Consider the following 15,383-nt stretch of genomic DNA (forward strand, 5'->3'; position numbering starts at 1 on the left):
TCAAGAAGCAATGGTAGCTTGTACTTAAAGTATTAAAGTAATTTGTATGCACGTGCATCTAGAGCTGCATCTTCAAGAATGATATGTTAGTATATATGATTAGAATGGAGATGGTATGTTTCAAAGTACTGTTGTTGTTAAAAGGGAATGAATAAGGAGATGGTCATGGCAAAGTGGTAGTCTTGTGAATAATTGTTGATTGAACTTTACAGACGTTAATGTGAAAGATCTCACCAAGCCTTGTGGGTTCTTCTTTGCTTCAGGATAATGCCACTGATAACAGGATAATATCTGAATCTTCTGAGATGAATGAATATGAAACTCTGACTGCCAAGTTTCATTTTGTTGATCTGGCGGGATCTGAAAGGTTAAAGCGAACAGGAGCTACAGGAGAAAGGGCAAAAGAAGGCATTTCCATCAACTGTGGACTAGTAAGACTATACAACTATACAATATAGTGTAAAACAACCCCAGGCAAAACACTTAAAAATAAAATTTATAGCTTCAATGGGGTTTTTTTGTCTGTATACTGGTTTGCTATATAGTTTTTTAATTAACTGTATTAAGTGTTTTACTTAACACTGAACTGCACTGAAAAGTAGAGCTGGTGATTACCAGTGGAGATTGTAGTTTCATGTTTTTGTTTTGTGCTACATGGCTATGTCAAGGCTCTGTGCAATTCTTTTGAAGACAAAAAAATGCACGTTCTACCTGTGAAAACACATCTCTTTTCTGGGCTATTGTGCAGTACCAATGAGGTATTCTGCAATTAGAATTTTCTTGCCATCATGACATTGGTTATTTTCTGTAGTTCTTCTGTTTATATTATATGGAAGAGAAAGAGTATTCAGTTCAATTTCATCATTCACATAAGCACAAAGCCAGCAGGATTTGGGGGGGTCTAGATGACACAGTTGTGTCCTTAACAAAGAGCATATAAAGACAATGAAGGTGAGAATCAGTGTGATATAACTAATACAAGATCACAAAACTTTCATTTATAGTGAAGCCCAGCCCTTAGTTTTGTGAAACAGACTGAAAGTGCTTTAAATCCTTCAAAGCAGGCAGGCACAGCATGGGGTGTGTGCAGTTCTCCATCTGCTGGTGGCAGCTGCACCATTTCCAGAGCCAGAACTTGCAGTACAGGGCGCCACTTAAAGCAAAATCTTCTATTTGATTGAAGTGCATGCAGTTCCACATTAAAAATAATTTCACAGCCACATGTTAGATTGTTTATAAACATGAATTAGACCCTTTAAGCAATGAAACAGGATATCCGTTGACTACAAGACTTTAATTTCAAGTGTTAAGTGCTCAAATCATAATCAGACATTTTTTACTTATCTTTACTTATCTTCTACATATCTTTAGAGGCAGCAAATTCTAAGGTTTTTTTCTTTATATAAATGTCCCATATTTTATTCTAAATGCAGCATAAACCAGATTATTAAAGTTGATCTCTACATCTAGCAGTAGCTATAAATTATTTTAAATTAATTTTATCAATCATCCAAAGCAAACGTTTGTTAGATGAAGTAGTACCAGCTTTAGTTTGTGGCTGAGATACTAAGAGCCAGTGCATATGAATTGTGCTAAGCACTTTAGCACTTGCAGGTACCAGACTGTATGTCATCTGATGCACTGTTGATAACACAAAAGTTTCTAAATGTAAAATGCAAAAATCTTCAGAAATATATTTATGCTAACTTTCGTGAGTATATTAATTTTCTCACAATATGCTGACTCCAGTTTTTAGCTGTTTTTAAAATAAAACTATACAGGAACTGATTCTGACTTGTGTCTTACGTGACTTGGTGTTTTATAGCTGGCACTTGGCAATGTAATAAGTGCACTGGGAGATAAAAGTAAGAAGGCAACTCATGTACCATACAGAGATTCAAAGCTTACAAGGCTACTTCAAGACTCTCTTGGGGGAAACAGGTATGAAAATTGGAGCATTTTATGTATTTCATTGTGAATGGGCATGAATGAGAACATAATCTTCAGAAAGTGAAATGAACATTAAATGACAATAAAAATAGCCACTCTTTGCTGGAGGAAGGTTCTGAAGATAAATTGTCATAACAAAAATGCTGTCAATGGAGGGAAAAGATTTTAAAGAGGATTTTTGCTTTGTTCTTTTCCATTGTTATTTTAGTAGACATGAAGCTTGAAGTTCTTCCCATGAAAATATCTGTAGACTGTAGGTAATATAACTGTTAAGTTTTGTTTTGTATTTTAAAGCTGTGATGGATTTTGCCTTAAGAGGTTGGTTTTTTTTGTTACCCTGTTTTTTAAATGCACAGGAGCTTACAGTTATCTTACCACAGGCCGTTCCATCTTTTTAGAGATTATATATCTCAGCCTCTGATGCATTTTTTCAGTTACCTGATGTTGGATTGCAGCCTAATAAAAACAAAGTAGTCTATCACCAGGGTTGTTTGTATGAATCCATTTGTATACATTCTGCACATTCTATGAAGGGAAATTTTGACCTCTGAAGGCTTTTTGTAAGAAAACATTAGCAAATTTATTAAAATAATACAAATCTTGCATTTGTAATGTTAACATACAAATATGAGGGACCACAGCTGAATACATTTTAGTAAGGTAGTATTGTTCTTTTATGTGATCCAATATGCCTGGCTCCTATGTTTAGGAGAGTAGGAAGTTTTTTCACAAAGGAAAAGGGAGAAGTGGAAGAAAATTCTCCACTGAGAAGAAAAATCTTAAATTGTTGCTCTGCTCTTCAGAGAGTTAATGTTAGTAACAACTTGAAGCACTGCAGTGTGAGGAAAAGCAGAGCCAGAAAAAAAAAGTAAAGTAAGGGCTAGAAACTTTCAAAAGTGCATAAAGGAGGAAGAAACTCCAGAATTAGAAAAAATCAGCAGAAATCAAACAGCATCGCTCTTTTAAGCTCTTTCTGTAAATAAATGCTAAAAGCACTTCACTAATTTCCTTATCAAATACACCAGCTAGTGAGCATTTTTTTCAAACCACTTCTGAAGTCGCCCTGTTGTAAAAATACTATTTTGACTTTAAAATATTTTCGCGTCTCACGGCTCCGCGGCTCCCCCTCGTGTTCTTCGGGAGCAATCACGGAGTTCGGTGTGCCATGGGGTCGGGGTAGCCCCGGCCGGCCGCCGAGCCCCGCACAGCCACTCACTCCCTGCCCCCGGGGGGACCGCGGGGAGAATCACTAGGGTGGAAGGGAGAGAGCTCTGGGCTTGACATAAGGACACTTTAAAAAAGTGATAAAGATAAAGCAAAGGTCGCATATGCAAGCAAACCAAAGGAAGTCATTCACTTCCCATGGGCAGGCAGGTGTTCAGCCATTCCCAGGAAAGCAGGGCTCCATCATGCGTTATGGGGACTTGGGAAGACAAACGCTGTCACTCTGAATGTCCCCCCTCTTCCTTCTCATTCCCCCAGCTTTATATGCTGAGCATGATTCCATATGGGATGGAATGTCCCTTGTGCCTCATGGGCTCAGCTGTCCTGGCTGTGTCCCCTCCCAACTCCTCGTGCACTCCAAGCCCCCCCCACTGGTGGGGCAGTCTGAGGAGCAGAAAAGGTCCTGACTCTGTGTGAGCCCTGCTTAGCAGCAACTCAAACATATCTGCATTATGGACACACAGTAGGTGTTCCCAGCACAAACCCAAAACATAGCCCATACCAGCTGCTGTGAAGAAACATAACTCTATCCCAGCCAAAACCAGCACAAATGTACAGATAGCAAAATGCTGCCCCGGAGTGTTTCTAATGATACTTGTATGTATTCTGTCTTTTTCTGACTGATGATAATTGTGTGGGTGCTTTTATTCCCCCCCCCCCCCCCCCTTTTTTTTTTTTTTTTGTATGTGACATCTCAAATAAGCACTTTGCTGTTAAGGAAGATTTTTTCATATAAATAGATGTGTGTATATATATATATACACACATATATGAAATCCTCCCATTTTGAATGGTTTCTTATCTGGGTTTTGGCAATCAAAATGCATGGAAAAGCTAAATTTTAACAAATATGCAATCTTTCTTCTGGAGAATCAGATTTAGATTTCTTTAAGCCTCTTCTGTAGCCTTGTAGGTATTGAAGTCCACATTATTGTTTCTCTCTTAACAAACACAAAAACCTACTAGTAATGATTTGGGTTTGGTTGTAGTTAGTCCTGAGTTAACAGTGATGAAAGCATCGTATCACTGTACTATTCTCACAATAATCCTTATTTTAAATATAATGCTCTAACAGTTCTGAAGCAGCACTTAAATGTTTCTTGAATTATTCAAAGAACTATGGAGCATTGGTGTTTTAAAAGGAATTTTATAATGTATAATATGAAAAATAAAAACCTTCATAACTTCTGGAGCAGGAGGAGCAGTTTAAAGAAATGAAAATGTTGAAGTAGAACAGTTTTAAAAAAACTCTAGTCCATTTTACAGTTCGGATAGGAAACTGGAGTTCAGGTGGTTCAGTTTTCAAGATGGACACATAGCAGAATCAGTCCTCTAAGATTTAGAAAAGTAAGCGCATTCTCAATGTCAGAATTAAAAATTTGTCCTTAATCTTGCATACCCATATCTAGAGGACTAAAAGAGTTTGGAGAACTGACAAAAAAGGTAGGGGCGAGGGCTGAGGAAGAGTTGCTGAAACTAAATGTTCTTTGTAGCCCCAGGCTACTTCCTCTTTCTAGCTTAGTTTCCCAGTGTGTATGGTGAATATAATTGCTTGCCTCACAGAGCGTTGCGTGTGTTTGTTTCAGTCTGAAATTACAGAAAGTGAAGATCATAATCCAGCTTGCCTGATGCAGATATTGCTCCTTTGCCTCAGAGACAGTTTGTTTTTCCTAATGTATAGAGAAACAAATTCCTTTAAAACTTGGAGGAGTGTACTCAGTCCATCGAATGCAGATGTTTTGCCCTATCTATTGAGAATTTAGGCAATGTATGCACCTTCAGCATGATCTGCAGCTGGAATGCTGGTTCTGACCCTCTAAACTGTTCTTACCTGATGTGAAATAAGTATGCTCCAGGGAGTGAGGGAAGGAACCTGTTGAATGATGAAAGCACTTGGTTGGAGTGAAAATTGTTTTGTTTTTTTTTTTTTTTTGCTTTTGTCCTACTGGTTCCTACTGGTCTATCTATCTGCTTGATCTTTTATTTGGAGCAAGGAGTACGTTCTCATCCTGCAATAATATCCCATGATGGGATGGCTAGGGGGTGTTGTAGGAAACTGAAAGGAGGATGGTTGTTCATAGCCCTCTTGGGCCAAAAGCTCAGATCCTGCTGCTCTTTTTGTTGCAGAAAGTTGCTCTAAGCAGTGGTGTTATGAAATGTGGTACGAATACGGCTATAGACAGATGTACTAAGGGTAAAGACTAGTTTTGGACTTCTGTTGGAGAGCAGGCGATAACTTGCAGTGGAGGATTCAGTCAGTTTGGAGCCTCACGTAGAGAATAGGCACATTAATCATGTTTGGACAGGTCAGATGAGCCTTTCAGCATCTTTCAGATGAAGTAGGTAGGCACCTCAGGAATTACAGTAGGCAGTCCTGATGGCTGCATGATCCAAATCACTGTCTAGGAATTTAGGTTGATCATAAATTCTTTAATCTCAGTTTATATATGATTAGGCAAACTGAATGTAATTTGAATAACACTTCTGGAAACGCCAATTAACTGCTTTTGTAATTTCATGTGTAGAACAAGATCTAATCTAGTATCTCCTATGCTATACTAAGATGATACAAGATGTAACACTGCTGATCTTTGTGGCTCACAGTTTGCTGTGAGCTAAATGAAGAAATATTTTCACTAATGCTACGAAGTTGCTATTCTTGTTTCACCTTCTGCCTGAGGACCTGTTAGATTTTCTCTGCTCCTTTTGTTCTTGATGTGTAATGTTGACCCGTGTTTCTGACTTCCAGTCAAACGCTCATGATAGCGTGCGTGAGCCCTTCAGATCGAGACTTCATGGAAACTTTGAACACATTAAAGTACGCCAATCGGGCACGGAACATCAAGAACAAGGTGATGGTTAATCAGGATAGGGCCAGTCAACAAATAAATGCTTTGCGCAGTGAGATTGCACGGCTACAGATGGAGCTCATGGAATACAAAACAGTAAGTTTATCCTCTTAGGATTTCTTCTGCTTTCAAAGGCTTGTAATTCCACAGCTTTTTTTTTTCTGTTGGCTATTTTCACTTCATACACTAAAAACATTGTAATAGCAACCCTGATGTAAGCAACACTTCTAATTCCAGTGACGACCAGATATTTTTATAAAAAGTAGATTATATCCGCAAAAAAAGAGATGTCAGCAAATGTCAGTGATGTTTACTGATGCTGCATGCTATTTGCTTTTTGAAAGGCAGTGAGAAGGTCTCTTCCAAAGCAAAAATGGCCAAACCACAACTTAGATTTATGCGTAAGTGAATGTGTATTGCTTTTGAAAACTTACTAGACAGCTAAAACCATTTGTGTTTTAAAAATACAATTTCAGTTATCTAAGGCAAATAGTCATGCCCGTTTCTTCCTGAAGTTTATACAGTGTTTTTGGCAATAATTGTCATTACTAGACAGCGTCACCTTTTGTTCTTCTTGAGATAGTATTCTGATTTAATAAAGAGTTATCTTCTTATTTCTTAACCTCTTCAAGAACTTGTATTTCAGACTAAAGTGGAATTACACAAAACCCAGATGCTAAGGTGTTGGTCAGACATCAATCTTTTGAAAACCATCCATTTATCATTGTTTTAAACTTCTTGAGAGAAGATTATCTTTTGCTATGAATATCTGCTTGGAACTTTAAGTAATCTGTGGATTGCATTTACTAAGTTCAGTTTTTTTGCCTGCGTCAGTCAGCCTTTACTACTAATAAAATATTTTTACTTTCTTAAAGGGTAAAAGGATTATAGATGAAGAAGGTGTTGAAAGCATCAATGACATGTTCCATGAAAATGCCATGCTGCAAACAGAAAACAACAACCTGCGTGTTAGAATTAAAGCAATGCAAGAGACTATTGATGCTCTGCGAGCCAGAATAACACAGCTTATGAGTGATCAGGCCAACCAAGTGCTGGCCAGGACAGGTATGCTGTGAGTGTGATGTGCATGAACTGCTTCATAAATTCATGAACTTAAATTAATTTTATGTTCTTGCTTCACTGATCCCTTGGAATGAAGTGATGCCTTTTTATTAGCAATGTGGGACCTCCTTTGGTAGAGATAGGCTCCCATATGATTATTTCTTCTATTTCTGGAGTCTTTTTTTAATAACAGAAATATTTTTGTACCCTAATTTGATCATCCATTTAGGAATGTCAACAACAGGAAATATGAAATAGTATCTTTGTATAGAATTATCTGTATGCTTAGCCCTTGTGGTGGTTTAACAACCACACCAAATAAATTTGACTCTAAATTAAAATGCAAATAAATGATTTTGATTTAAGCATTGTTAAAATGTGCTAATATGGAAGTTACTGATAGTCATATGGTGATCATATGACAGAGGAACCAAAAATGTAATTCAGTTTAAGAAGGAAAGATATTTTACAAATAAGTTAAGATTTAAATGTGTAGCCCATGTGACTGTTTCCCTTTGCTGGTACCTTGTGCCTAGTATCTATATTCAGATAATTATACTGTTACCGTCCTTCCTTAATCTTTCTCTTTCCCTTATGCCCCTTTTCTCTCTGTCCTTCAAAGGGGAAGGAAATGAAGAAATTAGCAACATGATTCATAATTATATCAAGGAAATTGAAGATCTCAGGTATTTGCATAATACGTATTTAGACAATTTTTAGTAAAAAAAAAAAAAATAGAAGTGTTAGCAAGTAAATACTTCAGCTGTTTTCCTGTGGGGGGATTACTTTAAGAGAGTAGTCCTTCAGCTTCTAAGACCATCTGGTATTGCTCTTGGCCACAAAAATGTGAAATGTTAGAGATCAAACTGACAATAGAAATGAAAGTAAGATGCTTCCTAAATAATGGTGATAATTTGATATTGTTGCATAAAGGACAGCAGAACTTAGAACGATTCTCTTATAACTTTATAACCCCATATATAAATGATAGTACTGATAAATTACTTGTTTAAAAAAAAGTTTTAAAAAGACCTTTATTTTCAAATTCAAAAAGTCTTAAATATTTTAGATATTTTTATTTATCTATTTCTTGGACATATACCATGCAAAAAATCATCTGGCCTATCTTCAGTTAATGTTAGAGCTTTTGTGTAGCTTTAATATACCATGTATAGGCATAGAGCATATTCAGGTATGCATCTGTATATATGTATAACTGTGTGTATGTTCATACAGACATATTTTCACGTATTCTGTCTAGGTTATATGATATATATACAATATACATAACCATTGTGTAAAATGGTATCATCAAGGAATTTACTACTTTGTATTTTTTCAGACTTCACCTTGGTTTGTAGTTTCTTTTTAAACTGAAGGTAATGCATTGAAGTTGCAGAGGCAAAAGAGCATACATCTCATGTATTGGCAATGCTTGTAATTCATGGTCTACAACTCTTCCTTTTTTTTTTTTTATTAAGAGCAAAGTTATTAGAAAGTGAAGCAGTGAATGAAAATCTTCGACGCAACTTGTCAAGAGCGTCATCGAGAGCCACATACTTTGGTGGACCATCAGCATTTTCTGCTTCTATGCTTTCTTCTGAGAAAGAGACAATGGAAATTCTAGATATAGCCAAGAAAGATCTAGAAAAGCTGAAAAAAAAAGAAAGGAAAAAGAAAAAGAGGTGGTGTATGAATTATAATGCTATTTGTTTTCTCTTTCTTAGTAAAGAGGTGGACTTTTTTAAACACTGAGACTTAAAAAGTCTTGTTGTTGTGTGGGTTTGGACCCTAAACTGCTGTTCCTTCAAACATGTTGAAGTTACAGTTTTTCTTTTGCATCTTTTCTTCCAGTGAAGTGTGCAGTATTTGTAGAACGAATGTCTCCTTTGTAATGAACTTCTATGTAATTATGCACCATGATAAAAACACAGGTGCTCTCCCTAAATTTTGATTTTTAAAAAAATTTTTTCTAAGATGCATCTGAAATTTAACAGAAGTTTGAAAACATTAACTTTTTTTCAACTTTATGTCAACACTGAAACAGCTTTCTGAAGAAAAGATATTCTGAATAGCTGGGGATTCTTTGGTAGCTCTTAGAATGGCTTCTTTTGCTTTATCTTTTGCTTCTATGAATGTTTTTTAATTTGAGGTTTCCTAATTCTCTGCAACATCATGCTTTGCTGGTTTTTTTGCTGTTCAACTTCTCATCTACTAAAATCCTCATAGACATTGACATAAATGCCTGTTTAGACAGCAGTTAGTGCAGCAAGGCTTTGTTTGTGTACTCGGAGACTTTGCCTCCATTAGAAATCTCTCCATTTTAGTTGAAATTTTCCATGCTTCTAATCTGCTACTCTTTTTAGTAATGGTCCTTCAGACTTCTACCAGTTCAGAGTAAAGCTAAAATAGTTTAAACTTGAAATAGTCAAAGTAGAAAGTAGATGAGGGTCTCTGATACCTGTAATTTGTCCTATATCTATAAATCCGTTTACCACACAAATGTCTCATACTTGTAGAGAACACTCATTTTAATAACAACTAGATTCTTCCTTTGTGCATCATTTTTCAGGAAGCTCTTAGACTTCTATGGGGATTTTGATAGATTTTGTCTCATTTTTGTAGGAACTTGAGGGCAAGATGGAAGTATTAAATAAAATCAGCAGAATGTTCTGTCCTCTCTTCAGCCAAGCACTTCAGTATGTCCTTTAACTGTAGATGCAAGAATAAAGAGATTCGATTCTGTATTTTTAACACATTTTACAATCAAGCATGCATTTGACTACATGCTTAGATATATCCTCAGTTGTAAGGTCGTGTTTTGGGGGGTTTTAATTTAGGGGGTTGGCTTTTTTTTTGGTTGTTGGTTTGATTTTTTTTGTTGTTTGATTTTTTTGTTTGGGGTTTTTTTTGTGTTTTGTTGTTGTTTTTTGGTTTGGTTTTGGGGTTTTTTGGGAGGTTGGTTGGTTGGGGGGGGCTGGTGGTTTTTTTTTTTTTTTGAAAGCCAGTCATGCTTTCTCACACCAGGAAAATAATCTTTTGATGGGCTAGCCAAGTAGTCTGATCCAAAAATAGGGACTACTTACCATAAATTATTTTTGAGATCAGTTTTGAATCCAGTATTATAGAATTAGAGAACTATAGAAAAAATTAAAGTTGGAAGAGACCTCTTGATGGTTCTATCTTAAAGTGGGTCTTGTGTTCTATAAAATGGGGTCATACTCTTCAAAGTGCTGCTAAGGTTTGAATCTATCTACTGGCCTGTCTGCAGACTGCTTTGTAATAAATGTTTAGAAATTTCTGAGGTGCATATGCTAAGAAATGTTAGAATTTGAGGGGTTATACATTGTCATTGTCATGCTTGTTACCTGCAGCGTGCTTCTATCTAATTCATGAAAAGGTTATGTTAAGGTTATGTCACTGTGAATTTTTATTCTATTGAAATTTTAGGAACTGGCAGTATGTACATTAATGTATTGCACAGACACTTTGCCATGCAGTTTGATAGGGATTCTTTGTTTTAATTCTGTCTTCTACAGGCATTTAGTTAAATTTACTCTACTATTTCTTTTTAGTGTTGCCATTCTTTTAAAGTTGTCTAACTAGCATTTTTCTATTAAAATGGGATTGGTAAGCCTAGCTGCTAGTTCTGCCCCATCTGTTGCCTTTTTTGGTCATTTGTTTTCTGGTTATGGGTCATTATGACAAAAGGTGCATAATGTTAAATACATGCAACTTACTTAAATTGTTGTGAGGTAGCCTGAAGGCCTAGGAGCAAGGTACTGAATGAGCAGCAGGTATGTACTGCTATGTATCTGTAGCCTTTAATAAGCATCTGCCATAAAGTTTATTGGAAACAGGGCAGTAATGTTTTGTCTACTGAAAAAGGGACCTGATTGGAGTGTTCCACAGTGTGACTTAGTGTGACTTACCCACTGGAAGACCCAGAGCAAATCTTCCACATTCCTTTCAGTTGTAAGTCAGCCTTATATATCAGGTAACCATTTTTGACTGTTTTCTTTTGACTTCCCTAAACTTTATTAAACTAAATTAGTGATGAAAGTTACATGGAGTTCAGAGTGCTAGCTTCTAGCTGATACTGAAGGAGAATGGTAGGCAGTATAAGGTGAAAAGGCAGAAAAAGCTCTTGCTCAAAACTTTGTTGTAATGGGAAATGAGGAATTTCAGTAGTTGATGAATTTTAAGCCATCTCTATGCTTACATATATTGTGCAGACTTTTTTAACCGATAAATCCACATTTATTCAAGAGGAAAATGTACAGGTAGAAATACTAACATTTTGTCCATCTCATTGCTTCTGGTGCATGCTTTTTGTTAATTTATTAAAAAATAACAAGCAATGATTAGCATGTACTTTCTGAATCCCAGAAAAATAAGCTGCAGTTTTCTACTTTTTATTTAAAAACAAACAAAAAACCCCAAAACAAAAGAATGAATACAGTTTGAAGATTTTTGTATGAATTATATTCAGAATATATTATTTAGAGTATTAATACTAAAATTTCCTTATTCCTACTTTATATTACAATATGTTATCAGCATATATAAAACTAGTGCATTGACTTTTTTCCTGATATGTTCCTGAGAATATATAAATTTGAGTTAGTGGTAGTATTTGCAATTTTCAGTATTTTATTTGCCAGTTGTAAGTGGAGAAAGAGGAGAAAGCTTTTTCTAGAATTGAGATATTTTCTTAATCTGTAATTAGAAATAATTTGCAAAGTTAAATATGTTCTCTAAAATTTCTTCCTTAGTGTAACTTGAATTTGCACATGTTGTCAGTGGCAGATTAGTTAACCTGCGTATGCTGCTCTTTGTTTTCTATTTACTTTCCAACTGTCCAGGATGTATTGCCTTTTTACTACTTGTTGTCTCTTGATGGTATCTTTTAAAATTTCATTTTAAACTCCGCAAGCTCATATATATCATTTTTTTACCTTCTTATCACTTTTGCTTTTCACTGTCTGGTTTGTCCTTCATTGGCTTGGCCTTCCAATACTGTACCTCGTGCTTTTGAAGGCTACAGAAACTTGAGGAAAGCAGTCAAGAAGAAAGAAGGTTGGAATATTTCCCAGGTTTTTAATTACCTGTCATTTCAATTAACTGGTTGTCATACATGAAAAGAAGTTGGGCAGATTCATAGGTACTTCAGGAGTAGTTAATTTTCAAAATTCTTTCCTATGTTTCCACTTTGAACCAGTGCTTTAACTGGAAGAAACCTCTGTTGTGGAATTGAGGTTGACTGGAGTTACACAGTGTGGAGCAAGCTTTTGTGGGGAGGTGGCACCTTTGGGAATTCCTGTTGAATTAATTGTTTTCTTTCTTGCATGGCCTAGGTGGAATGAAAGGCAGGAGGAAGGTGCAGTAGCACAGATAGTATGAAATGTCTAGCAGGCACTATATGACAATAACAATTTTGGCATGTGAGATCAAGAGTGTCTTGGACCGCCACACCTCAGTCAAGTTTGCTGCTTTGGTTTCTGAAAGCCTGTGACTGAAGCATTGGCCATTCCTCCCATTCCATTTCAGCCAAACCAGGAGATGAATAGTCATTCATAGAGTGCAGTTAAGTTGAGGGCTCTAGAAAGAGAACTGTACTATGATTAAAAGTGAAACTAAAGGAGTTTTTGTTTTTCTGCTGTCTGCTTTGATCCAAAGAACCCACCCAGTGCATTGATGCAGATGATGTGAATCCACAGACCAGTAGCACACAAGTTTAGCAATTCAGTTCTGCCTGGGACAGCTGCTGGCTCTCCTTCCTGCTGTCTGTCCTTCCTGCTGTCTCTCCCCTTTGTTAGGCAGAACACAAATTCTCTCTAGTGCTTAGTTCTGTGCTGACTGGAGTGGGAAGGGAAACTGGGGGTTTGCCTCAATCTGCATGAGGATTGCAGCTAAGATCCATTATCTTTTAGGCTTAATAACCAACATAGAACATGTTCTGGGTTGAGGGAGATGAGAATCTGTGGAAATGAGATTGTATGGCTCAGTGTTCCCTGTTTGGCATTTTTTTTGTGTACAAATATGGTTAGACTTTTTAATTCCAGCATCCCCAGCTGCTGCATGGATTCAGATGGTCCAAGCAAAAGCTTTCTGCCTTGTGCATGGTCAGCTCATAACTGGTAATGAGTGGGGCAGAAGGGAATCAGTTAGTACTGAACAGGTTAAAAAGAAATAAAAGGAAAAATCATGTGTACACAGAAGCACTGTGTTACTCAACAGGCACTTTTAAGATTCGAGCTCTGTTTTAAAGTAGTTTTAAAGGTGTCACTTGCCAAATTGTAGTGTGTCAAATCTACGTATTTCTTGTCACTGCACTAAGTGTTGGAATTGTCCAAGAGTTTGATCTTGAATCTGAGCTCCTTTTGGTATCAGTGGAGGAAGATGTGCATTTTTAGGTACTGTGCCTGATCAGTGACAGCACAACTTGCCAAACTTTTACCCAGCTGAAGTTAGTTGAGGTGGATTCCACATTATGCAATCCTAACCACATTTTTCATTATTACCCCCTATGGTGTCTAGCTCTATTCTGTCACAATTTTCCATCCATTGGAGCTTTGGGTTTTGTACATGTAACACTAGAGGGACTGGTACCTGGTCTGTGACAATTTGCAGAGTGCCATTGATTTTTTGTTTTTATTTGCATGTGATGTCTTAAATGTGCACTTTAAAATGTTAAAACTTGCCCTAATGGGTAATACACCAAACTTATAGGACAAAACCAAAAAGCCCTTTTTATTGTTGTATTAGTGCCTATTCTGAGCATTCTCTTGATGTCAAAGTAGATAACTGATCAAAATAGTGGTTATAGTATGATAAATTAGGATATTGTTTAAGTTTTATACATAAATTTTCAGACTACTCTAAGTACAGTAGGCTCTGTTATAGCTCGGAAGTGTAGGAATACCTCTAATTTATGTTGTACTTGCACACAATGTTGTTTATTGTTTCGTAAAAGCTACTCTGGGTACACTGCAACTTCCATGCAAAATGAGTACTGCTGTAGTATATGGAGATGTGTATTCTGATTGTCCCAGTTGTGCAGCATGCTGGAACAATGTGCTAAGCATTACTGTTACTTTGCAAGCCAAGATTAAGAGTAATTAGGCATTCTTTTATTATCTGCGGAAGTTTGGAAGTTGTGTTTTACCCATGCCCAACACCTGTACCTTTTTCTAACCACATTTGATTTTCATCTTTATTTGAAATTACAACTTAATGGTTTGGGGGATGGGAAACACCTGCCATTTCAATTCGTGAATAATTAATGTCTGCCTCTTCTACTAGTGTTAAAGAGGATAACACAGACAATGAGCAGGAGAAGAGAGATGAAAAAGGCACTTCGGAGAGAGAGAATAACGAATTGGAGGGAGTAAGTATTTAGAAGTGTTTGGTTTATTTGTTCATTGTTTGTTTAAAGATTTACAAGGTTATAGAAAGGAAATTAGGAATGGATTGGGTGAATACTGCAGCTTCACAGTGATAGTCACAAATAATTGATGCATGGACAAGTGTGGGGATGCTTTAACATATGTACATTTTGTAGGAAGAAATTCAGGAAGTCAGTGATCATGACGATGAAGAAGAGGACGATGATGAGGATGAAGATGATATGGAAGTTGTTGAAAGCTCAGATGAATCAGATTCTGACTCTGATGAAAAAGGTGATGTTAGTGCAATATTCTGTAGAGTTTCACAAATAGTATCTGTCAAACCTCAGGTCCTGGTAGGCAAGAAAGTGTGTTGTCAACCGTCTGCAATTCTCTGTGAAGTGTATATCCAGTGAACTATTTTTTTGGTTATGGTGCTAAAACATGTAATAGACAGCTGATCAAGTGTTCCTCTATTGGTTTTGAAATTGACCAGAGGCCATCTGGTGTTTGATAACATGTTTCTTCCTTGATTAAGACATCAAAGTTTAAGGTTTAAGTACTGGTTTCTTTTTATTTCTCTGGGACTAATCACCACGGCGACAGCTCCTATCAGCTAATTTGGAAATGGTAGAATTTAATTTTGAAAAGGCTGGGAGTGTATCAGCCTTCCTCATTTTTATGTGGTGAGAGTCACAAACAGCATCATCAGCAATTCTCTCATGTGAGTTGGTCCAAATGGGCAAACCAAGTCTCTTGGTTTCTTCTTGTTTAGGAGTCGCACAAACCATTAGCAGGAACCTGAAAAAAAAAAAAAATCCTCAACTGATATCCTTATTCTGAAGCACAAATTCCTAAGACAAAAAAGGACCTAATTGGCTAAAGAAGTTAATTAAACTTTTATGAATTT

General features: G+C 36.5%; 1 protein-coding gene across 6 annotated transcripts in view; it reads left to right on the top strand.

Annotated features, from left to right (window-relative positions):
* KIF21A (kinesin family member 21A) overlaps positions 1-15,383 on the top strand; it is an 88,702-nt gene that overhangs the window by 37,439 nt on the left and 35,880 nt on the right. For 5 of the 6 annotated variants that reach the window (XM_068995127.1, XM_068995144.1, XM_068995135.1 and 2 more), the window contains exons 6-13: positions 264-431; positions 1,826-1,941; positions 5,924-6,119; positions 6,899-7,088; positions 7,708-7,771; positions 8,567-8,770; positions 14,391-14,475; positions 14,650-14,767. In XM_068995127.1, the coding sequence (XP_068851228.1) occupies positions 264-431; positions 1,826-1,941; positions 5,924-6,119; positions 6,899-7,088; positions 7,708-7,771; positions 8,567-8,770; positions 14,391-14,475; positions 14,650-14,767 (1,141 nt within the window). Of the gene's footprint in view, positions 1-263; positions 432-1,825; positions 1,942-5,923; positions 6,120-6,898; positions 7,089-7,707; positions 7,772-8,566; positions 8,771-12,125; positions 12,165-14,390; positions 14,476-14,649; positions 14,768-15,383 lie in introns of all 6 variants that reach the window. The other variant, XM_068995163.1, reaches the window with a different exon arrangement.

This window comes from Aphelocoma coerulescens, chromosome 1A (genome assembly GCF_041296385.1).
Source record: "Aphelocoma coerulescens isolate FSJ_1873_10779 chromosome 1A, UR_Acoe_1.0, whole genome shotgun sequence".
Classification (NCBI taxonomy): Eukaryota; Metazoa; Chordata; class Aves; order Passeriformes; family Corvidae; genus Aphelocoma; species Aphelocoma coerulescens.